The 24,958-nt window shown below is 50.6% G+C and overlaps 2 protein-coding genes across 2 annotated transcripts; both read right to left on the bottom strand.

Annotated features, from left to right (window-relative positions):
• Positions 1-4,749: 4,749 nt before the first annotated feature.
• On the bottom strand, positions 4,750-8,179 carry LOC128267317 (malonate--CoA ligase ACSF3, mitochondrial). Its single transcript, XM_053004126.1, has 3 exons — positions 7,660-8,179; positions 6,674-6,766; positions 4,750-6,599 (listed from the first exon to the last, which is right to left on the bottom strand). Exons 1-3 carry the CDS (start codon positions 8,108-8,110, stop codon positions 5,017-5,019), a joined length of 2,127 nt encoding a protein of 708 aa, XP_052860086.1. The 5' UTR covers positions 8,111-8,179; the 3' UTR covers positions 4,750-5,016.
• A 755-nt stretch (positions 8,180-8,934) lies between these two features.
• LOC128267314 (serine/threonine-protein kinase Genghis Khan) lies at positions 8,935-24,682 on the bottom strand. Its single transcript, XM_053004123.1, has 20 exons — positions 24,545-24,682; positions 24,028-24,473; positions 23,854-23,958; positions 21,867-23,773; positions 21,488-21,805; positions 21,286-21,392; positions 15,224-15,357; positions 14,601-15,056; positions 14,103-14,531; positions 13,930-14,025; positions 13,168-13,870; positions 13,003-13,101; positions 12,815-12,925; positions 12,543-12,728; positions 12,386-12,476; positions 12,171-12,321; positions 12,026-12,098; positions 11,823-11,950; positions 11,642-11,763; positions 8,935-11,561 (listed from the first exon to the last, which is right to left on the bottom strand). The coding sequence occupies exons 1-19, from the start codon at positions 24,597-24,599 to the stop codon at positions 11,644-11,646; spliced, it is 5,715 nt and encodes a 1,904-aa protein (XP_052860083.1). The 5' UTR covers positions 24,600-24,682; the 3' UTR covers positions 8,935-11,561; positions 11,642-11,643.
• Between the last annotated feature and the right edge of the window lie 276 nt (positions 24,683-24,958).

Here is a 24,958-nt window from a genome sequence, read left to right as displayed (position 1 = left end):
GTCGATCGCCAAGTGGACACCAAAAGGACACCGCTTGCACTGCCTTTCCTCACAATCTTCAGGGTTTTTATGTTCCATCAAGTGCGCTGAATCGCGTCACAAGTAAGTTGAGTCCCGGTGTCGGCATCCGATTCGTTTTCATTTCGTCCCCGCGAGCCGCTTCTCACTCTGCGTGCATGTGTTTCGTGTGGACGCGCGTACGCTGTTGCTGTGGGTGACTCACACGAAGCCGCGTACGCCTGTGTGTGTGTGTGTAAGAGTGAGAGCGTTTGTATACTCTAGAGCAAAGATATCGCACCTCGGTGGCTGCTTCTGAAAACATCTATACGTCCGTAGAACCGTGTAGTACCCGTTCACGGTGAGATGAGATAACCAAAGAGTGTACACTCACACGTGAGAAGGAGCCCCCCCACAATTTGGGAGCGATAAAGTGCGTTTTGTGCAGAGAACCAAACAGTTACTATAAGAAGCCACTCTCCACCACTCATCCAAGCATGCGATCAAATTATTTCCCATCACGCGTGTGCAGCGCGGAAAGATCAAGATGGAGTGTGCGAAGGCACAGTTTGACAGTGACACACTACTACCCCGTGAAGAGTGCAATAATCGTGCCAGCGATTTTGCCGAGAGCGAAAGCTGGAAGAGCGAAAGCGATTTGCTCACTATTTTGCCGTCGAGCAACACAGCAACATATGGAAAGCTCTCGGCAATTGCACGACGGTGGCACTCTCTCACGCCATCCGGATTGGAAAAACAGAGAAAAAAGGGACACGGGCAACCTTTCTTCTGACACCACCGAAGTTCTCGTGTGGTGTTGACGATGCGAAAACAGTTACAGGACCCCCAGCGGGCAACTATTGAAGGGACGTTCGAATTATTACAAAATCAAAGTAACCATCGGACTGTCATATTCACGTCCGCGAGGTCAACACGAGAGACACGGCTGCCCGGATACGAGAGATTAGGCCACAGGCGACCGTGCTTCGCAGGAGAGGCTGAGCGAAGCTGGCAAATCATGGAAGGAGCACCGACACTGACCAAAAACCGAAGTTTTAGCTCGCCCCAAGTGAAGTCACACCACCCCCTTTCTGTCGTGTTGACCCCTAGGAGCATCCATCGGAAACAATAGGAACAGCACTTTGTTGACAGTAGCATCGATTTAGAACAAATTTTTCTCCGAGAAACGTAGCGACAGACCGAGGACAATTTCGATTTCCAGAAGGTCAACGTACCACACACACCAAAGGTTCTCTCTCACTACCCGATACCCGCCAGCGAGCGTGTAACTATTAGTTTATCCTCCTGTGTTATCCCGCCTAGCATTCTGAAACCAAGGGCACCGCACCACAACGAGCGCGATAGGCCAACGAATCGATTCTTTTTTTAGGAACTTATCTGTTACCAACTCTTAGGTCAAACAAAAACTCAAACTCAAACGCCCTTGATTGACCATTGGATACACTGAGGCCAAACGGAGCAGAAGTAAAAGCTGAAAAATGTAGAATGTTACCCTTTCTTGCTAGAGCCCAGGAATTCAGGATGCTAGCGGGTGGGCTGTTCCCATTGAACAGTTGGCTTGACGCACGGGCTTGCCGGCGAGCGGCCGGAACAGCATTCGCGGCAAACTGCCTACTGCGATCGACCGAAACGACTCCCCGATGGTTGGTAGATTCTGTAAACGCTCACCAGTTTCACGAACTTATTCACACTTCGGCTAGTCACTTTTCAATTAACAACACAATAAAAGGCTTATCCTCGTCTTGGACGATTTATCAGGAAACACTCACAAGAATCACACACACACACACGCACGCTGTGCATAAGAAGAAGATTTATACAGACACGGTGCTGCAGATTATCGCCCGCCACCCAGAGGACTTGGAATATTAGCAGCTGCCTCTTTTGCTTACTGGGGACTGGGTTGCCTGCAAGGACGAGAACAATTTTTTCAATGCTTTTCGGGTGCCAATGTTGTTGTTGTCTTCACAGCCCACTGTGTGCGCTAGTATTCTGGAAAAAGTCGGGTAGAAGGTCACGAATCGCTAGATTTATTCGAAAAGAAGCGTACAATGAGGAAAAATGCACCCAACGCAATTCGAGGTTTTCACGGCCTCGTCGTCGGGGTCCCGTTTGACATTTTGTAACAAACCACACCACGACACGGCGCGCAGTGACTACACATTTTGGTCGCACACCGCCTACTAACACACTAGCAAACGCGCCCACTGCACTTAACAATACCCGCGCGCGACATTTCGACACACGCTTCTCGTAAAACCGAATTCCCCCAAAAACAATTGGTTATATTTTAAAACAATATGTGCCAGCATAAACTCTACTCCGGAGGTTGGCTTTGCCACAAGAAGCGCTTCGAAAGGGATTGTTTTCGTGCCCCGTTGTTAATGGTCCAGAATGTGTTTGGCCAAATTGCACACACATGCATTTATTCATTGGGTCCTTTCGCTGGTGCTCATTTTTCTAAATTTTCACTCACTGAAGGACACAGTGGTTTATTTTTTTACTTTCTTCGATGTTCTAATTCAAAGTGCCGTGGACACTGAAAACGCACTTCAGTGACAGCGGCACGACTGTGAGCACGGTCTGCTGTCACAACGATTAGTTGTTTTATTGCTTTCGCTCTCACATGCAATAAAGTTCACTCTCTCTCACTCCCCGTGCACTGTGCGTTTAGACTCTGTCTCTTGTTCTTCCTATCATCTCTTCACACCACGGGCCACAAAGCGGGGGTGGGGGAGAAAGACGGGGTCCCGAATCATTTGGAGGGCACACTTTCCGATTCTTACGAACGCGCCACGGAAACGCAGGCCCAGGGACCACGGGACGGGCGACGGTGGAAGAAAAAAGAGTTTAAGCCCCAACATAGATACACACACAAACGTGCACAAATTTGCCGTGCAATGCCATGGAACCGATTTTTTCACAGCCTGCCTTCCCCCTGCTCGGCCCGTCTGCCATGGTTTGCTACTCCTTTCGGACGGCAAGAGGAAGCAATCACACTTTTGGGAGTCCCTTGTTGTTTTCGAACACTCCCACTCAACAATGAATACGGGCGCGGACACACACACGCACACAGGCTAGCAGGTTGAGCACACAGGCGCACAGATGTTCACATAATTCTTCCACTTGCCGTTGCTGTAGTAGTGTTACCTACTTCCAGACACAATACTCCCCCAGTCGGACCAACATCCTGCCAGGGGGGATTCAGTAATATAGATCCGGGCTCTAGAAACACAAACAACCTCCGAAAACATGAACCGACAGAAACGGGCGAATTAGCATTGACTCACTGCCTGCCTGCCTGCTTCGATGGAGCGATTACGGAAAATCAGCAGCCTTTCACAGCATGCCGCGGATTCACGGACACGGGCGCTTCGCAGAGCAGCACAGAAACCCTTTTATCCTCACGGGAACTAACCGTTGGCGCATCGGGTGAAACTGGAACCGATTATTTTCTGGCCCTCCAGGTGGATTTTCGGTGTCCACCCTTTTTACTTCAGCTTTTGCTGTGTGTTACTTAGTACTACTCTTCTGGTGCTGCTGATACTACTAGCACCAACACTACTACTACTCGCCTGCTACTGTGTGACCGTGCTCTTTCTCCTTTCTCACTTCTCACGCTCGGTGTGACTCGCGGTCTCCCCAGTTATTTCACACCGACGCTCTCTCACTCTGTCGCTGCGATTCTCGGTTCTCTTGCATCCCATCTCTTTCTCTCTCCGGTTACCACATTCAACTTCGATCCACACACACACACACGCCCCGTCGCTTTGCTCTCTTTCGCTCGCTCGGTTCTTCACTCGCCGTTTTCTTCCTTCAAGCTCGGGTAAAGCGCACATACACAACACTGCGGCCGTTCGTCGTTGTCGTGATCTTTTGCTTCGAATAACTTTTTTCTTCACTTTTCGTCACTAATTCGACCCGTGCGAAGGAATCGGCCGCAACTTACACGCTCCGGGCCTAGCTCGGCTTAAAGCACTGGGCAAACACGGCGCTCACAGGGCTCCCCATCAGCAAACACACATTCTCAGACGTTCAGTTTGCACGAACGCACAGCAGCACTATTATCACTATCGGCAGCGCTCTCCTCGCTGGCCGTGGGATCGTGATGTGTTTCCAGCTTATTGCGAACCTCTCGACGATTAGACAATTGACACACGAAAAGCTCGGTGGAGCTCGCGCGAATGCAGAAAAGTCGCAACGATTCTCTGGACTACTGAACTAAACTCGAGATGGAGAATTATCGTGACCGATTCGCTTTTCCCTCGTTCTCTGCTCTCTCCATTCTCTCGTTCTCTCTCGCGCGCACAGCCTATGACATTTGATCGGAGAGCGCACAATCACATCATTTCGTGAGCCGTGCGTGAACGTGAGATTTTTCTCTCGTATTTATATTTTCTCTCACTCAATCGTACATTTACACTGTAAATGTACTGTACAATAATATGTATTTATTTGGGTTCACAATTGTTCTTCAATTGTTTTCAATCTCTGCACGCGCCAAAAGGAGAGCGAGAGTGCGAACAAATGTGGAACAGAGGAGAAAATCTACTTTCGTTTGCAAATATCGCGTGACTCAGCCAGCAAATCGATCGTCTCTTTCCGACCAATTTTCAAACATCAAAATGTCAAATTAAGCGAACAACCCACTCACGGGTCTGTGAGATACCTGAACGCGTTCAGCGGCCTAAGGGTGTGCTCTACCTGCAAAACGGCTTCGGATGTCGTTTGAAATAATCCACAATCCCTTTTTTAACGTTATTGTGCCAGTGTTTCCTGTCTCGGATTGGAGCAGGCATTCATAACAAACGTTCGGTTTTCTTTAAGCTATCTTAGTTTAAACAAATAGAGCAATATTCGCCACCCCGCTGGTGTAAAGTGTGACTAGCGAGCTTCTGGCAGCCGGCTTCGTTTCTGTGCTCTACAATTATGGATGTCATTTTTATTAGGACGCATAAATACGATTCTGTGTGTGTGTGTGAACGGCGTTAGGGACACTTATGGTAAACCACTGCCACTGCCACCGCCACCGCCACCGCCACTGCCAGTTGTTTCACTGTCGCCAAACAGCTCCAATGCCAGTTGCTTCTTGTTGATCTTGCCCATCGCGTTGCGTGGAACCGTTTCCACGACGTGAACCTCCTTCGGGAGGGCCTGTTTTGGCAGCTTCTGCTCCAGCCACACCAGCAGCTTCGGAATGCTGAACGTCTCGCGAGCCACCTGGTCCCGCAGGCTAATCACAGCAACCACCCGCTGTCCCCAGGTATCGTCCGGAAGGCCCAGCACAGCAACATCGCCCGTATCGGGATGCTCGTGCAGAGCCGTTTCGATTTCGAGCGCCGACAGCTTGAAGCCGCCAGATTTGATAATATCGACCGACGTGCGGCCCAAAATGCGTATCGTTCCGTCTTCGTACTGTGCCGTGTCACCGGTTCGGAACCAACCCTCGGCATCAAACTCGCTGGCCGTTTCCTGTGGTTTCTTCCAGTACTCCTTAAACACTGAGCGTCCCTTGACGTACAGCTGGCCCGTAATCGATTCTGTCGGATTCGCGTGCTGTGCACCAGCCGCCGTTCCGCTGTCTTTCCCACCCTCCCACAGGCCTTCATTTGGCGTACCCTCCAGCGTTAGCTTATGGCCACTCTCTGGATCCACAATCCGTACGCTTACACCCGGTAGTGGCATTCCGACGCATCCTTGCCGACGTCGGCGCATTCCGGTGTCTTGCACGTACGGATTGGAAATGGACATGCCTGTCTCCGTCATCCCATACCGTTCCAGCAACCGGTGACCCGTGATTTCGTTCCAACGCTCAAATATGGTGCCCGGCAGTGGCGCCGAGCCGGATATCATCAGGCGGATCTTGTTCTTGCAGTGTGTTTTCACGTAATCGCACATTCTGGCGTTGCGACTGAACACACTTTCGTACTCGCGGATCAGCAGTCCGTACATCGTCGGAACGCCCATAAACACATTCACTCGCTCCTTGGTGGTCATGTTGACGTTAAGCAAGTAGCTCCACACGCTGCTGCTGTCAAACTTTGGGAGCATCACACACTTGGCGCCGGCCGACAGTGGCAGGTTGAGCGCGTTGATCGTTCCGTGGACGTGGTTCAGTGGAAGTGCGTGGAGCACCGAGTCGCCGGCCGTTACCTGCCACGCATTGGTGAGGGCGCCAAGCTGAGCGTCAAGATTGGCGTAGCTCAGGACGACACCTTTCGGTTTGCCGGTAGTTCCGGACGTGTACAGAATCAACGCGTTCGCATCGCGGTAAAACTCTCCGTTGAGAGCGCTTTCCAACAGGAGCGTACCATTGAGCTGCAGTAAATTTTCACGCCGTGGATCAAGATACGACACGATGTCCTCTGTACGATCGGTTGGCGCTTCCGGTTGACCGCTGGTCGAAGGCGTCGCCGCATTGAGTAACTCGTGGCTTGCCAGAAGTAGCGGTATTTGAAGCTTTACGGCCAGTGGTTCGGCCTGCGCTAGAAACTCCTGCGTACTGATCAGTAGGGACGCCTCGGAATCTTTAATATAATACTCCAACAGGTCCGCTGGATATTTTGCGTTCAACGGAACAGCTGAAAATAGACGATAGGAGACAAATGATTCGACCTAATGTGTGACGGGGTAACGTTGACGGTCGTCCACTTACCTATTTGTCCCGAAAACCAGCAGGCCCACTGGGCGATGACGTACGTTGCATTGTTCGGACACAGGAACGCCACTCGGGACTGGGATGCACTACCTGCGCGTGGTAATAAAAAGCATTTAATCAGGCGATATCTTCTTTTAAAATCACCATCTATTCGGTGCTAACACCAGCATCACCGAAGAATGGCCTAAGAGTCACCAGACGCACAGACATAAACAACGAATGCTTCGGTTCAGAGGGCGGAATGCTCGATTAAGCCGTGACTTGTGCACGTCACACGACCGCTCGGTAAGGGAGATAAGAGCCGCAACAGGCTCACCGTTGTTTGGGAAGAAACAGAAATCTGATGGCGCTTCTACTACTAAAAATAGCGTCCTCCCCCATACTAGAGTGGCGGGGAGGTGGTTTGTTTTGCTCGACGGATCATTCGGTTCGCCTTGCTTCGCTGCGTTGCAAATATGCCAAACAATCTCAGGCAGCGACGGCCCGGGAGTTAGACGGAGTGTGGATTTAGTACTTCGATTCCGCCAGCGGAAATAAAACATTAACATTGAAATGGGATCTCTAGCGCTCTTTTCACACCGCGCTGTGTTCCGTTCCGCTGCTTCCCAACCAAGGACAGTTCAAAGTGTCTCGAAAATTGCGTCGCAACCCAAACATCATCGAGCAGACACCTTTTCTTAACCGGTTCCAAGGCCAACCGGGGACCGACCAGCGACATGACAGATGATTGGTGCAAAACATCATGCGGCATACTAGATGCGCTAAAGTGACTTCATTTTTGCAGCCTCCTTTCGGTTTCGACCGGCCGGCGCCAGTTCATGGCCGTTGACGGACAGAGCGACGGAGCAGTAAGCAGACATGATTGACCTTGAACGTGACGGTTTCTCAAAAACAAAAGAAACAAGTGTTCGAAAACATGCGAAATCGGATGGGCGCAGACTTCGGGTTGCATCATTGTTTTGCTGTTTTTTTTTGCCACTCACCGCAATGGTGCGATATTTGCATCGCGAGACGTTTGACGGCTTCGTAGAGCTGAATGAAACTGAAATCACCCAATTGATCGCGAACCGCTGATTTATGGCCGTACAAAAGCGCCCGCTTGAACGGGGGTACGATCAGATTCCGGGCCACCTCCTGGTCGTACAGCTTCGTTAGCCGCCTCAGAAGATCTGCATGCACCGCTTCCGGATCAGACGGAGGTCGATCACCGTCGTCGAAGTCCCTCACAGCTGCTTTGCGGTTATCGGCTTGTGTGGAGTAAGAATGGCCATTGCTGACTGGAGCGACGGCGCTGCTCTGGATTGCGGGCCACGAGCGGTACTGCCTAATCCACGTAGCACACTTTAACTGCGAGGCCATCAAAGGCGATGGTTTCCCAAAGGTGCCGGTAGCCACATCCACCAGACATCGTCTGGCTAGCACAAATTTCGTCATCGCTTCTGCTGTTCTTGAAAAGGTTGGCAAAAATCTTTCTACCACCGGAAAACAATGTTGTGCGTGGAACGCACCCTATTTTCTTGCACCGATCGTCCACTAGCCTTAGAAACGCACTTTCCAAGGGGAACCAAGAGCAATGTCGCTGTGACCAAATACGTTTTCTCGTTTTGCGACCTCGAAACCCCGTTTTTGGGTAGAATCGTTAAGCACTCTTCGCAACCACTTCAGAAACCAACATTCTCCAACTCTTGCTTCGTTTGCGCGCTACAAAGATGACTAGATTACGGAGCGAACGGGAACATTCCGGGAAACAGTTTCAGCTCAAAAAGCAGACTGAACAACAAAACGCGACAAGAAGAAGAAACTCGTGTTTACCTCGCCACGCGAACTTGACAGCAAGCAATGACGTTCGAACGTCAGAAAACTGCGTGTTTGAATTGCGGTACGTTTGGCCGTTACACCATTTGGATTTGCTATCGTGAACAAGTGGCACGAACGGGCGTTGACAATGGTTTTCCAAATAAGGTGTGTTCTAAGGTTTTCAGGTGATCTTCCTTACCCCTACGGTTAAGTTTGTAGGATGTGCAATGTTAGTCTGGCTTTCCTAAAATCAAATAAAGTTAACAAAAGAGATCACGAAAAGAATGGATTTGTTCAATTTTGTTCCTTTTTATTTCATCTCCCGGGTTTTGTCCCATTAATGCCTAGGAGAGCAGCGTGTTCACGTTGTTGACAGGAAACAGGGTTCCAGAACAGAACAATCCGTTTAGGTGTTAGATGAAGCCAAAACGCACGTGCCTCGGAAAGCACATGTCCAGATGTCCAGAGAGATAGTATATATTTCACTCTATGCCATTAGTTTGCACTGCGCTTACAAATAAAAACTACAACCCATCGAACGCGCGTCATTTGTCAATAAATTAAAACATTAGGAGATTTTCGATCACGAACAACGCAAAAAAAACAAGAGATAATGGGATGGCGGCGGATGTGAATTTCAAGACACAACATCATTTAACTAGCTTTCGTGTCCAGTGAGAATACCAGTAAAATCGTTCGTTACGTATACTACGAGCTTCATGGAGGCGAATGTGCTTAGAAAATGGTCAGTATAAAGATAAAAGAAGTCCGCGTAACAGCCGACTGGCCGCTGTGATCCTCGTGTGGGTGTTTTCTTTTTACAAACTCAACATACAGCTGCTCGGGTGTAGCATAAGCAATATGAGGGCGATAAATGGTAAATGGTTAGGATGCGTGAGTACTATTTTATGATTGACGGTCTGAATTTTTACGCACATAACTACTTGCTTCAGTTCTCACCGCGCTTCTGTCCTGCTTGCTCAGGCGCCTGTCCGTCCAAGATACGAGCACTCTGTCATTACTGTCCTGACGCCTCTCTGCGCGCCGGGATTCGGGCGAATTTCGACCATTTCCGATTTTACTCGATCCGTTCTAGTTGTCCCTTGTTTTGTTCATCAAGCCCTTTCTGTTATACAACATACAACAAGTACAGTATCAAACTGCGTTGGGAATACTAAATATTGTCCTTAATTTTCACGCCACTCTCGTCGTCTTTCTACGTGCCGTCCGTTTCTCGCTCGCTAGTCACTGCTCTACAGGACCGAATGTCCCTCGCCTTACTTTACTTTTTGCAACAGCAAAAATAAAACCCGTACACAGACTACAAACTACCGGTCGCGGCGGCGTCATCGGCGGCAGCAACTGTGTCTCAGACAAACGGCAACCCGTCTTCGCGCCTTCGGTTTCATTGTTAAGTTTTTACGTTCTTAATACACTACGATAATAATTGTTCTGAAGTAAGTATAATTTGATTCCAGTTTTTATCTCCTTTTTGTATATTGACACATCAGCCGCCGGGTTCGTTACTGTATGCGGCGCGATAGCTGCTAAAGGTTGGAAGCACCATTTGCACCGCCGAACTGCAAACCGGCCATCTTTCCGGAGTGTATGTGTGTACGGTGGACCTTCAAGAAAAGGTCTCTTCTTCCTCATCCCATCAAGTGTCGGTGCTAAAAGGCAGCGATCGTTGATCGTTTTTGCTTCGATCCTCCTCCTTCTGTCCTAATGGATAAGATTCTAGTATTCTCCAAGTGATGTGATAGCGCGTGTTACGACTCTGTGCCACGTCACCAGATACCGTCCAGCTGGTCGTTGTTATATGCTTTCGTTGCGTTCATCGGCCATTGCGTAACACTAGAGTAAACTATTTTTTCCTCGAAATATGCTATGATATAAGGTTTGGTTTGCCTGTCTAACGATGTCCCTTCAAGTAGCCCTCTCTCTTTTAGCATAGGATGAATTATTAGGCACCCCGTTCCTCCTCGGACCGTTGTGCTGTGACTTTTAGAGTGTTACAATTATCAAGCGCATTTAACTATAATATGTTCATACTGTGAATCGCTTGTGGAGAACGCTTCTCTCCCCAACAAAGAGATAGTTTATGGTTGGTAACTTTACTGTTGTTTGAGTAGCGATTGCAACCATGTGACGACCATTGCCAGGAATGGCCTCTTCTGGGGCGCTTTCTAGAGTAGGAATATGAACGCAACAAATGCACGCAGAAACGCACACAGTATGTGGAATAAGCGAAAGTGTGTGTGTGTGTATGTTTTATTTTGTAGATCGTAGTTACTAACTTGTTTTTTTTTGTTCTTTTTTCATAGTACCTAGAGAGTAAGGTTAAAGGGACTGTAAGGAATTGATCGTTGTAGAAATATTGTTTGTAGGATGTTTCCCCGTCGTAATTACTAGATTACTATCTGTTTACAAGTTACGTCCTGCACACATACACACATACACTCGCACAAAGGGCAAACACAACTGGGAAACCCAATGGGGGCGCCCCAATCTCTGGGCTGTGGTTGAAAAATGGTGACCAAATATATTGCTCATAACATCAATTGGCCTTCTGGCGACCCAGCTCACATTTATTGTTGTGTTTGAGTGATCGGACTAATTACGGTGTCGTCGCCGCCCTCTCATAATTGAAACGCCGGGTTCCCAGGCCACATCTCGGGTCGGGTTGATTTGAGACGGGACAGAGCAAATAAAAAAACAAACTTGAAACGAATTAAGAAGCTTTTGTTCACTTTAAAGAGATCATAAATTATCGCTAAGCACCCCTCTCCCGGACACAAAACCGTGTAGATAACTCAGAGGGACATTCCTCGGAACGTGCACGGTGAAACTACCGGCTTTAGAGCTTGAAGTGCGCATATATTATTGCAGATTTTGACACTCTTTCTCCAACGTTCAACTAACGGTATATGGCGTAGTGTTAAAACAAATAAACAAAAGGTGGGCTCACAAAGCATCCGAACTGCGGCGCACGTGCCTCTCCGGCAGCGGAGGCCTCAGGCAGAACGATGGCCGATTCCGTTCGAACACTGAACGAATGTTCAACAATTTGGAGAAATATTTCAGGAAACTGTAAACAGGCAAAAAAGGGCACGGCATTAGTGAAACACGTGGCACTAGCACAGCTACATGCCGCCATGGTGAAGATACCATTATGAATCGTAACTGGAACTCAATCGATCATTCGTCGGCGACGGTGGAGTCGAAACGGAACTGGAGTTATTGCTCGCAACACTTTGCCGCGACTCAGACTGCATGTCGGCGACCGAAACCTGGAAACCATGGAGCTTTATCAGTGGAGTTGTCATAGTGCATCCCCGCACCAACCTACCTTTAAGACGTCATGTAATGAAGACATGCTTCCCAGTGGACTAGGTGAACGTGGTAACGATGGTGGTTGATCGCGTGGCCTTGCCGGTGCCGTACGTTTAGCGCCGGGCAAAGAGTTGTTTGAACCTTCTTGGGGGTAAACGAACGTCTTCATTATTGGGGACATCCGAGGACGCAGCGGCCGCGGAAAGCCGGTACACTTACCATTGTGTGGATGGATCATCGATGGACGAGGAGGTGCACGAGGAGGCGGCGGTGCATGACGCATAGTTGAAATCTGTCCCCAAATAATAGTTCATGAACAATAAGAAAATAGATCCCATTTCGCTGCTTTCGCAGTCTTCCCTACCCGTTGCTGTTGGATACTTTGATCGGCGGTCTCGATCGTGGTCGGTAGGTCTAGTAGTCGCTGCTTTTGAATGCCATCTCCGGGGCCCATATGGGAAATGTGATTGAAATTGGTTGGGGCTGAGATAAGCTTCGAGCGGCGATCGGTGCTCCTGTAGATGTACGGCACGGTAAACGATCTCGGTCTTGTCGTGCGATCTCTGCGATCATACTTACGTGCGGATGGTGCGGTTCGGTTCCCTTAGTGAGAAGCGTTTCGTCTTTAGGCGCCCATCACGATCACACGGGGACAGATTGAGCAATTCTCCTGCAAAACCAAATCACATACAATTGCGAATCACATGCATTACGATTACGGCCCGCAATGACTTACTCGTGTGCATGTTTGCTAAATAGACGACGTGAACGGTATCGTTAAGATAGGTTAACGTAAGGCTGCCATTGTTCATGAGCGGACGGGAACGTTTCAAACCGATCGATTGCACCCATTCGGCAGTTTGCGTGTTGAAAATGTCCAAATGAGTTTCCGAGTAGACTAGTAGGTGACCGTCACAGTACGCTAAACATTGGTTTGGAAAACATTGTCAATGAATCAGAATTGTGTCTTTGGGTGCAAATCATTTGAGCGCTCGGCGTGACACTCACTGATATGCTTCGGAACGGCCGGGTACATGATCTCGCGATCGCGCGATTTGCGCCCCTGAAGATCGACATAGATGGCGAGCGTCTGAAACACGAGCAAATATTCACCGTGCACTGTAAAAGAAGACCGGCCGGTAGCCGCTTGAGTTAGAGGTCCACACAGATCGAATATTCTAAGCCATTGTCATTACCATTGTTACCATGACCGGACTGAATTTCGATCACCCGCCACGCATCAACGCCGGAAAAGTTGAGGAAGTTGTTTAATTGATTCTCAGGATGCACCAGGGCTGAAAGCATAAAACCATTGGTACAAAAACTGTGCGAAGAAAACGAATTGACCTCGGTATACGTACGCATAGCTTGCGCAGCGCCTTGTAGGCAGTACGCAGTGAACCCACTCTGGTGCCCCACGGCCAGCCGCATATCGGAAAGCACCTGCAGGCTCTGAACCGGATAGGCAACGGTGAACTCGCACATCTTGTGATGCCGGCTGCGGTTCCGGTTGACCACGTACACGACGATCTGCGATGTGTTCTGGCGCTTCAGAGCGAGCACGATGCAAAAGACGGGCTGTGGCCCGCGCTCGATCACGCCGGTGCAGGCGGTGATGCAGTTTTTCGATTCGGCCACCTTGATCCACTCGACGTCCGCCGTTTCGAGCGCCCGGATCGGTAGCAGCCGAAGGTGCCGCTGCTTCCCACACAGGATGACCAGCAGCTGCTCTTCGGCGATGTACCACAGCTGGTACACCTTCTTGCTCTCGCCTATCCGTGCGATTTGACTGCGATCCAGATCGAGACAGAACAGACCATCTTCGGTGCCGAGCAGTATCCGTTCCGGGTCGATGATTAGCGCACTGAGCGCGCTACGGATCGCCGACACTTTGCTGTCCAGCACCTCACGCACCCGAAATATGGCCGTATTGGGAAGGTTGTTTCGCTTCAGTATGCGGTGCAGCTCGCTCAGGGCGACCACCCACTTGGCCTTCTCCGATTCCGTGTCCGCCAGCATCAGTGTTTGCAGCGAGGGTCCACCGTCTAGCAGCGATGTCGTTATCTGGAAGGCAATGGGCGTTTACCGTCAGATGATCTACCGGCCCAGTGCCCTTTACTTACTCTAAATATACAGGGGACATCTTTCTTTGTTGCATGAATAACATCGCTCTCCCGTACGCCTGAAACCGTGAATTCTGGATCTCGCATATCCAGTACCTGTGGGCGGATGGGTGATCGTTAGATATCTGTCCCCAACAAGCCACGCGTGCGGGCGCAAGGCGATCGAAGCCTACCTGAGTAACGTGAACACTTGGCAAGGCGCTCCGATCAGCGGAAATGTCGTACAAGAACAGCTTGAAATCACACACCACGACAAACTGGCGCACCCAGCCGCGCTTGACGGCATCCAGCTTCGGTACCTTGACGTAACCCTCGTAGGCCGTACCGATGCCACGCGTCGGATCGATTCCGAGTGGACGCTTCGTTTGATCCGACGGAACCGGGCACTGGGTGGGCACTTTCGGGCAGCAGATCATGTGGCACGCGAAACCACACAGTTCACAGACCACGCCCTGCCGCGTCAGGCCAACCATCAGCGAGGTGCAGTGGTTGCACTTGGTCGGACTGGAGAAGGTGCGCACGAGGAACTGGTGCACCTTCGGCTTCTGGGGCCGATGCGGATGCAGGTCCTGCTGGTGGGACATCATCACGCTGTGCATGCTCTGTATGGAAATGTGGATGGAATCAATTCAACTCCGGCACACACACTGATCACCCCTTCGACGACCTACCAGCGAATGGTCGCTCAAATTGCTCTTTGAACTGGACAAGGAATGCCCGCGGTTGTTGTCCTCCACATCGCCGTCCTCGCTTTCCATCGAGTAGTTTGAATGATGCATCGGGGGTTGCTGTTGCTGCTGCTGCAGTTGGTGTTCCTGTTGTTGTTGTTGCTGCTGCTGCTGCTGCTGCTGAAGCAACAGCTGCTGGTTGCTGTAGGTGTGATGGGACTGGAGCTGCTGTTGCGCCGGCGGCTGAGGCGTCGACGACGGTGGCTGCACCTGTTGGTGGTGTAATTGTTGTTTATGCAAAGATGAGAGGCTTTGGTTATGCTGTTGGTTGAGGTGCGACGGTGCATTGGTGGTTAGATTGTTCGAGGATGAGCTAGTCGACGTGTTTACGTGCTGCTGACTACCGCCACTACTTTTGCGGTGCGATTGCTGCCCCGCAGCGCCACTGCTACCCGACGGCTGCTTGGGGTGGTACAAGTGAAGAGAAAGTTGTGCGAAAAAGTTATTAAACAATTGCACACGCCCACCGGGGGTTGGTCGGAGGTGCAAAGAGTGCAATGCGCGGCGGAGGCGGATGAGAGAAAGGCCGTAATCCGTCGGGGATCGTCAGATCGTTAAACACTCACCATGTTGATGGCCAACGTTGAGTTTGTGTGCGTCGTTGAGCTGGAGCCAGCGCCGCCACCACCGCTGCCAACACCGCCGGATTCTTTCAGGAAGTGATCCAGATAGGACATTTGCGAAGAGGGCCTCTCCAGGACTAGTTTTCACGGCCGGCGTTTTGGGATCATCCACAGGTGTGTCCACCAAATACAAAACACAGACGTTGGTTGGTTTGGTATGTTGAACATTAGGGGAACAGAAAATAAAGCAATCGAAACGAACGGGTATAACGCAAAACAACACAAATTAATCCGGAACGGAACCGAGTAGTACACAGAAAAAGTCACAAAAATTAATGCGAGCAATTCGTTTTAGGGCCGCGCAGCAGCGAAATAAAATAATGGCAAAAATGTCGATGTTGTTGGAAACACACGGTTGTTGTTGTGTTGTGGTCATAGCGCGTTGGTTGAGTTCGGTTTGGAATGTGGGTGCGATAAAATTGCGATGAAACAGAGAGAGAAAAGAAAAAGAGAACGCAAACACGCTTTGTTAGATTATTTGGCAGAAAATGTTGCTCGAGAGCTAAAAGAAGTGTAATCAGTACAACATGTTCAGTATAAAGAGAAGTAACAACAACCAAGCGGCTTGTTTTGCTTCTAAGCAATGATAAGACTGCGAATGGAAGAGCGGAACACACTTTTAACACACTTTTCTGGAGCAGTACACCGACGGGTACAGGGGGGGCCGCCCGGGTCACGTTTGGCGCGTCGGACGCGGTGTGTGTACAAATGTTACTGTATCGTGTACGCTTCATAAATAACGTTTCTACAATGTCGCGTACAGTATGACGCGCGGGGAGCGATGGATTATCACAATGGGTTTAGTATCGCGACACGAAACAAGAAACACCACCCTTTGTACCTACCACACCAACCTACCACAGAGACAAAGAGACGGGGACTTAAACACAAAACCCCCTGCGAAAGGTCCTTTGAGCCGAGGTTCGTTCAAAAACGCCGCCATCAAAATTCCACAAACGATGCTTTGTCATAGTTTTCTCCTCTATGATCTGGATATATATTTTTCTAACGCTTCTCTCGCAACAACCTCGTTGTTGGCAATTCTGTTCGCCCTCTTTCAGTAACACTAACTCAACAATGCTAAGCTAAACTGTCCCCTGCACAGCCATGTACAGAAGTGGGGACACAAAGTTGGAAACTATTACGATATGATCTCTTTACAAAACCCCAAAACGAACGATCGTAACTGAGTTCAACGATATAGTGCGTAGCGCACACACCTAGAGGCACCGAGATTTGCGAGGCTTGGCCGTGAGTACCATAACGTGTGAAAAGCGCCGGACCTGGATCACCTGGACCACTTTTACACTACTAGCGACGATTTCGATCGTTCAACATTTTGTGGGGAGATTCGCAGCTCGTGTGGTCACTTTTCGCACACTTTCACGCAGCACGTGAAGCCTTCCGTGGTTTATTCCGTTTTGTTTTTGTTCGGTTCTTTCGTTCTGACTAGAAGCTAGACACAACCGCCGGGGGCTAACAGACTATCATTGCGTGTGGGTGTGTGTGTGTGGGCTACTATTTCCGGTGTCGATCACGGCGCTTCTTGCGCTTCCGGTAGCTCCCTTTGCGGCGATTCCTTGCAAAAGAAAGTATCGCAATAGTGGCCGATTCCGAGAGTGGTGGTGTGGTGGTGTTTGCTGGAGATGATGAAGATAATGACGATGAGGATGATGATGATGATGAGGACGATGCGAGCGACGTCAGTGATTCGGTCCGTGATGACGGGACCGAGCGCTCCAGCCGACGGTTGGAAGCAGATTCGTGTGGAAGCAGATCATCGTCTCCGGAAGCAGCCTCCTGCTGATCCGGCATACTGATCTTTGGTGATGCGCTTTCATCCCTTTCGGCAGCCTTTTCGCGGCAGCCAACTGTCGATTGTGGCGTTACCGGTGGAGTCAATACCACTGCGGACAGGGTTTGAGCAATCAATACTTCGCAAGCGTGGCCAGGTTCCGCCACCGGAGCAGCTGTCACGCATTGCAGCATCGTGTTTGGAATCGATGAGCATGAGAAGGAGAGGCAAGTTGGTGACGAGCGTGGCGAGGGTGAGAGACCATTGACCGCCATCGTCGTCATAGTTGTGGACGTCGAGGATATGGCATGAGTGAGGCGATCGATGTTGTTTGCGTCTGGTGCGTCGTTCGAGAGGTAACAGTGTTGATCAGTGTCAGCGCCGCCACCATCATCGGTCGTGCTGACGGTGGTCGTGGTCGTGGTGGTGGTGATTGTTGTCGTTACTTTTCTGGTATGGCAACTACAACATTGTTCGAGTTTATTATTGTTACCACGATCTGCAAGGAAGAAACATCACAACAGAACAACACTTGTAGAGAGCGATCGGATGTGTGGTGGGGTGTGTGGCCGCCAAACGGGGTTTTTAGAAAGGTATGCGGGCGGGCGGGCGAGCGAGCGGCGAGCGGGCACGGGCACGCTTCACAGCCACAAACAGTGCAACCGCGGATGCTGATGGCAACTACTCTGATAGATGATTCGACGGGATGATGAGATTTTGAGAGATGCATGTTTGCGACTGCGAGTTTCGTATGAGCATGGAAGTATTAAATGATCTGGGCGCGGCAGCCCAATCGGCGGCTGTTAAGCTCTCATTTTCGATCGTTTTGATCGTGCCGCTCGCGCTGCCTTGTTTCGGGTGCCTAGGCATACTTTGCGCACCGAGCGATGAGGCGGACGATGAGACGAGCTAAGATCATGGATGGATGGAGCGAGCGAGACGTGGCGCAATCGAGCAAATGTTACAGGCAGTTACAGGACGGAAGTTTGGCACACGGTTATCAATCGAGGCTACAATTAGAGGTTTTTTTGTATGGCCTTTTGTTCGATAGTCTGTTTTTGCTTATTCTATTTCTTCGCACAGCACAGAAAGCCGTTGATACGGAAAATTGCAGTTAACGTGACGTGAGAATGCTTTGGATTAAACGTTAATATTTATGTGTGGTGATGCTCTTGTTGATCAGTACAGTTAGGCAAGTTGTTGTTCTCCTTTCGAGTGTATTACTACGCGTTGCTAGATAAAAACACGTGCTTTCATGAAGTACTATTGCGCGACAGCAGCGACCGACTTGGAAAAAACACGTTACAAGGCACCAAGTAATGCTCTTACCTAATTCGGTGCGTATATAAACATGAACTATAGTTTTCTTTTCCTAAAAATGGCATCCACACCGCAATCATTTACTTCAAAACCACTCCTCTTATTCCATTGATCAACTGCAACAATCCAAAGAAGTGCCACTGTGTACGCGTATCGAAGGAACGAAATGAAACAAAACATTACAGATGGATATGCGTAGTATTAGCCAACAAAATAAAACGGAAAAACGCACAATGGAAAACTCTTCGTGTGTTAATGATACGGACGACAAACGAACAAAATAAGACAAAAATCAAACGAAACAAAGCAACAAAACAGTAAAACGAAAACAAAACGGGTATTATAAACAAAAAGACGTAACATAATAAACAAGTAACGAGGCCGAAAGTGGGCCGAAGAAATGCGCGTTCAACAAAGCTTTGAGTGACACAAAAAGAAAGAGCAGTAGCGGGCAACAATGTACATGACTTTGGCCAAAGTAGCACAGTTATCAAGTCAAACAAATTAACCACGACATAGAAAGTAAAAGAAAATATTACGTATACGATTTGATTAGATAGAGTAACAGGCCCCAGACGCAAGACGTTACACCGACCCACACGGAAAAGTTGCGTCTCATTGCTCGATTGCGTGTCGCTACTGTCGCCGTAGTTGCCATTGGTGCCGCCGTCGCCGTCGCCACCGTGCTGCCGCCGTCGCCTACTGCGTCCGTTGTGCCAAAGACGATTGTCGGTTTTTCTTGCACGTTTTCTTGACGATCCGCCACCACGTTATTGCTTACGGTCGCGGTCTCGGATGATGACTTACTGCGTTGTTCGGCGGCCACATCCGGTGCAGAAGCAGTAGTGGTAGTAGTAGTAGCGGTAGTAGTAGTGCTAGCAACACCCGAACTTTGGCAGCGATTATGATCGTTAGCATCAGCGCTCGCACGGTCTGGGTTTGGTCTGAGTGGAGTGCCAATGGAAGTGTCAACGTCGTCCTTCGACGGATGATCAGCGTGATCGTGGTTAGCGGCAGTGCTGCTGTTGCTAGTGGGCATATTTTTTGCGTATAAAACCACCTTCGGTTGCGTTGCTGCGCCCGTTACCGTGTCGTCCTCCGATCGAGACGAATGTTCACGCCTTTCACCACGATCATCCGCCGGATCAGTAGCGGCGTGCGCCGCGTGGCTTTGTTCGCGGCATCGTTGTTCCTCTTGCATTGGTCCCGTTACGGGATGCTCCGAAGAGATCTTTGCCTTATGGCCGTTACCACAGACGTATGTTAAAGCATTGCCATTTTCATCCAGCTGCCGTCCGGTTCCGCTTAGGCTACTATCACGACCAATCTCACCATCACCTTGTTTATCACTTGATTCGACCGCTGCCGATGCCTGCGATGATGCCATCATCCTTCCACCATCCAGCTCCCCAATGTATTTGGACAAAACGGCACGTTCGAAATCGGTCAGTTCATCCGTGGCCGGGATCGCGCCAGTATGATCGGTGCCGACATCGGTTTGATGAAGCTCCTTCAACAAATTCGCCACCAATCCGTCATCATCGAGCTCGTCGGCCGAGCGTTGGGCAGGTACTGCCTCGTTGGGCGTGCAACTCCCCAACGTGTGCTGTTGTTTTCTCGCCGTCTCCATGATGTCTCGCAGTTCCACTTCGCGCGAGCTCCTGGAACGGCCACCTGACTCGCTAATGCTTTGGCGGGAATTAGTTCCCGTCCGACAACCACTCAAGAATGTTAGCTCCTCAAAACTCGTAAGCTGAACGACCGGAAGTGGCACTGCTGTCCGTTTTATGTGTGTCGGGTGCAGTTTCAGCAGTCGTAGAAATGCATGTCGATTTTACGGTATTTCAGGTTTCGTAGAGCGCGCAAATCGGCAGAGAAACAAAGTCAAGACATTTAATTCAATGATGGAATATAGAAACAAATCGGTACACGCCACAGCCACACATAAACACACACACACACACGCGCGCACAACCACATATGTTTCGACGGTACAAGGGGATCAAGAGGATCAAGAGTTTTGCTTGTGGTTTCAGCTAAGAAATGATGTGGCGTCTACTCTATTTTAAGCGCCCAACAAGCAGGAACATTGAGCCAATGAATGATTGATCATACAAATTTCCGTTCCACTGTCCAGACGACGTTGCGAAGCAAACGTCACAAGAGAGCCTTTCTCTTGTCCATGCCCATGGCCGGGGGAAAGGATACATACACACTGGAACTGGGGGTTGTACACTTTTGGCGGGTTTTGGATCGAACACAAGGGGAAGGTCCACTTTGAGTGCATTGGACACTTGGTCACGAAGCAATTGTGCATAAAATGTGGCATATAATAGAATGGTGTTTACCTATCCGTATTTGCAACCCGCAACATAAACGTTCGACTACTTGGACACGGCGCCGGTAGTGACCGTCTTACAGTCAACGTACATTTGAAGGAGTTAGTATGGTTGTTAAATGAGATTGTTGATCAAAAGATTCGCAGACAGATTCGCTTTATAAGTGAGCTCAGAGAATGTGACCACACGCATGATGCGTTATCCATCCCACCATAAGGAGTAAGCTTTTCCACACACCTTTTCCTTCCAAACGTGTCTAAGACAGTGACAAATGGTACAATACGTGTTATACGCCTGCGAAACCTCTTTACCGACACCGGATTCTCCTAGACCGTTTAGAGCGACCGTTAAGCGCGCGCAAGAGAGGGCCCCGCACACATCCCGCTCACTTGAGCTTCAAAGAAGCTCTCTTTCCTTTGAGCGATAGGTTCGAGAACCAACAATCAAACGGACCATGGTCTTAAACCATTTCCGACGAAATCGAAAGCGTTGAAAGTTATCTGGTGTTAATCAATAGTAAGCAACCACCGTCACCAGCGTTGTGTACTCACATCCTTCGTTTGATTCAAGCCGCTGTTGCAACTCTTTGATGGCGTTCTCTTTGCGTTTCAGTTCCCCGCCGATGCTGTCGCAAATTTGACGAGTCTCTAACAGATCCCTAAAAGAAAAAGCAAACGAATCAATAGAGAGCGCTGTCGTAAGCCACCGCCGCAAGTCCGGACAACAAGCCGCCACTGCGCTTCCCCTACGCACTTCTGTGCGGCCAACAGGTCCGTCCTGGTGCGTGTCAGTTCCTCCGAAATCGCTGCCTTGGCCTGGATTTCGTTCTGCAGCGAGCTCTGCAGATTGAGTAGTTCCATCTTGTCGAGCTTCTGCGAGCGCCGGTTGCGCCAGTTCTTGTTGTCGCTCGCGCTGTGATTCAGTGGCCCAGAGTGCTTCAGGTACTCAAGCTCCTCGGTCATCTTGGTGGCGAGCGCCTGCAGATAACCGCGGGCGTCCTTTTCGTCCGACACCCACTGAATGATCTCCGAAATCTGACGTTCCCATTGACTGAATGCTTGGCGTTTATTCCTGTGAGGGGTGGAGAGTTGTTACTAATATTTTCTCGTCAACCACACACACACACACATACCTTAGGTCTTCATATTCGCTTTCCATTTGCAGTCGTTCGGCCGTCAGACGTCGGTTCGATTCACTGATCATCTCGAGATCGGTGATCAGTTTGCGGTTATCGTCCAGCAGCAGCTTCTTCTCCCGCTCGTGGTGCTTGCGCAGCTCGAGGATCGTTTCCTCCGAGTCCGTCAGCGACTCTAGGCGGCTCGAGTCCAGCTTCTCGCGGGCCTGCTGCAGTTCCCGCTGCAACATCTCCCGGTGGTTGTCGGCCTCGTTGAGCTGGTCACGCAGGGCCGATATCTCAATGTTGTAGCGAGTCTGCTGTTGGTTGATCTTCTCGCTGTACTCCACCTCCAGCCGATCGATTTCCAGGCGGATCGAGTCGGACGACGAAATGCCCAGCGAATTCGAGGAGCCCAGTTCCGACGAACTGCGGCTGCGTGCCTCGACTTGCAACTGCCGGTAGCACTCCTCGGACCGTTCGCGCTGTTGCCTTTCGCGGTTCAGCTCCGAAACCAGGTCCTGCACGCGGGCATCTTGCTCGCGGCGTAGCTTGTCCGTTTTGCGGAGTTCACTGCGCAACGTGTCCACCTTCTGCATCGTTACCTCCAGCTCCTCCTCCTTATCGCGCACCTGACGGGACAGCTTCTGCTTCTGCTGCCGAAGGTCGGACAGCTTGTCCGTGACCTCGGTATACTCGGTCATGGCCAGCTTGCGTTGCTCCAACGCATCCTTCAGCTCCTTGTCCTGCTGCTTCAAGCGGTCCAGCGAATCCTGGTGCTCCTTCTGCAGGTCCTCTTTGTCTTGGCGCAAGAAGCGAATCGTTTTCTCGCACTCCTTCACCTTCGCATCGACTTGCCCGTCGACCGAATCGGACGCACCGGTTCCCACGGACATGGCGCCCACCCGTTCGAAGCTCTTGATTTGACTTTCGAGCTCACAGTTGCGCTTCGTCAGCATGTTGATCTCATCCTGCAGCTTGCGCGTACTGTCCGGACTGAGGCGCTGTTTCTCGCTCTCCGAGCCGTGCTTTTCTAGCTTGAGCGGCGCCAGTGGACCACCCCCTGTGACGCCACCGGCTCCCGTAGCTTGATTCGTAATGCTGCTACTGATGGCACGCGAAAGTTTCCCTACGTCCGACAGCGAGCTGTCCTTGGTAAACGTGAAGCCTACGAACGGCAGGTGGTGCCCGGAGAAGGCCGGATTCGTGGTCGGCGGTACGGCATCGGACAGCTTGATGTCGGCGTCGTCCACGTCGAAGTTGGACGTGTCGGTTGGACTAGAAACCTCCGGTATGTACGGTGCCTGCCCGTTCCGTATCGTGGCCCAGTTAATGCCCTCGAACCACGGGTGCGTCTTGAAGTCCTCGATACCGTTCTGCCCGAGCCGATACTCGGGAGCGCAGATCAATCGGCGTATCAGTTCCTTGGCCTGCTCGCTCACCCCGTACTCCTCGTCGTCGTTCGGGAAATCGAATGAGTTCTTGTGGTTCATAATTTTGCCGTACGTTTCAACGAGACTTTCCGCGTAGAACGGGGTCTCGCCGAACAGCATCTCGTACATGCACACCCCGAGCGACCACCAGTCGCACTCAGGCCCATACTTGCCCTGGCCGTCCTCCATGGCGCGCAGAATTTCGGGCGAAATGTAGTCCGGTGTGCCGACCGCCACGTTCGACTGTACCGTGCCGTGGGGGCCAAGCCGCAGACACGACCCGAAATCGGCCAACCGAACGTGGCCGCTCGCATCGAGCACGATGTTGTCCGGCTTGATGTCTCGGTGCACGTACTTTAGCTCGTGTATGCTGTGTATCGCCAGCACCATCTCGGCAATGTAAAACCGGGCCATATCCTCCGGCAGCCGGTCCTCAAACTTGCTCAGCAGGGTCAGCAAATCTCCGCCACAATAGTAATCCATTATGAGATACTACGGGGAGCAAAGAACGAGAAAGGAGTGTTAAACAATACTTCTGTCCCCGTTGAGGTTGAGTTCTCCAGTTCTCTTACCAGATTGATATCGTCCTGGAAAGCATAATGCAGGTTGGTGATCCATCTTCGATCGCCAAACACGAGCACATCGCGTTCCTCGCGGAAGCAAGCCGTTTCCGCTCGCTGTAAGGACAGAAAGGAAGCGGTTTAAAGGAAGGTCCTTCTGAAGAGTACACCAGAGATCACACTCACCTTTAGCATTTCCCATTTGTTCAGTATCTTCATTGCGTAGATCTGACTAGTGTGGTGCATCCGGACGACGCACACCTCGCCGAACGCACCCCGTCCTATCACCTTGAGCACCTCGAAGTCTTCCCGGGACAGCCGCAACTGTTTGACGCTCTGCACGACCGATTTCATCAGATCGATAAACTCGGACACCGTCTTCTCGCGGCGGAGCGACGAGTTGGAACACTCATCGTACAGCACCAGCAAACAGTCCAGCATCGTTTCGACGGACAGGAACTTTTCTGCCGACAGCCCGGCGGCAGCGATCGCTCCGCCCAGGATGCTGCCAAACAGGGGACTGTTCGTACCGTTGCTGCTACTGCTGTTGATGTTATTGTTCGTGTTGGACACGTTAACCTGATCGAGGATCAGATTTTCAAGCTCCTTCAGTCGAACGGCGGGAGATAATACTGAAACAAACAAACGAAAGTAACGTTGCTGATAAAGTAATGACCACACGAGATTTTCGACAAACACTTACCCGACAGCTTGGACAAATTCAGTCCCGCAAGAACGTCCTTCGAATCAGAGGCCATTTTGGAGCGGTTTGGTGGTGTGTTACTCACTCTTCCTCCCCAAGTAACGTGTGCAACCTAACAACTTGCGCGCCCTGAGTGCCGATTTATGTGAGGGTCACTAAAATTTGTTGCTAGCTAAGCCGCAGGACTCCGGCGGAATCGAGAGTGCAAATGGCTAGAAAAGTGTGGCCCACTTTTCAGTGGCAGAATGAATCGGTGCAGGGGAAAATGCTACCAGGGGTTTCACAACCGAATGGCGGTGGCGATGGCCCTCCGGTTGGCATTAGGACAACCGCCACCACCGGCACGGAGGCTGCGTAGCACGGCTACCCAGTACCATCTGATCGTCCGTCACGGTTCGGCTGCCCGACGCCCAT

Source organism: Anopheles cruzii, chromosome 2 (genome assembly GCF_943734635.1).
Source record: "Anopheles cruzii chromosome 2, idAnoCruzAS_RS32_06, whole genome shotgun sequence".
In the NCBI taxonomy this organism is placed as follows: Eukaryota; Metazoa; Arthropoda; class Insecta; order Diptera; family Culicidae; genus Anopheles; species Anopheles cruzii.
The sequence above is the reverse complement of the archived record's forward strand: the minus strand, read 5'-3'. Positions and strand labels throughout refer to the sequence as shown.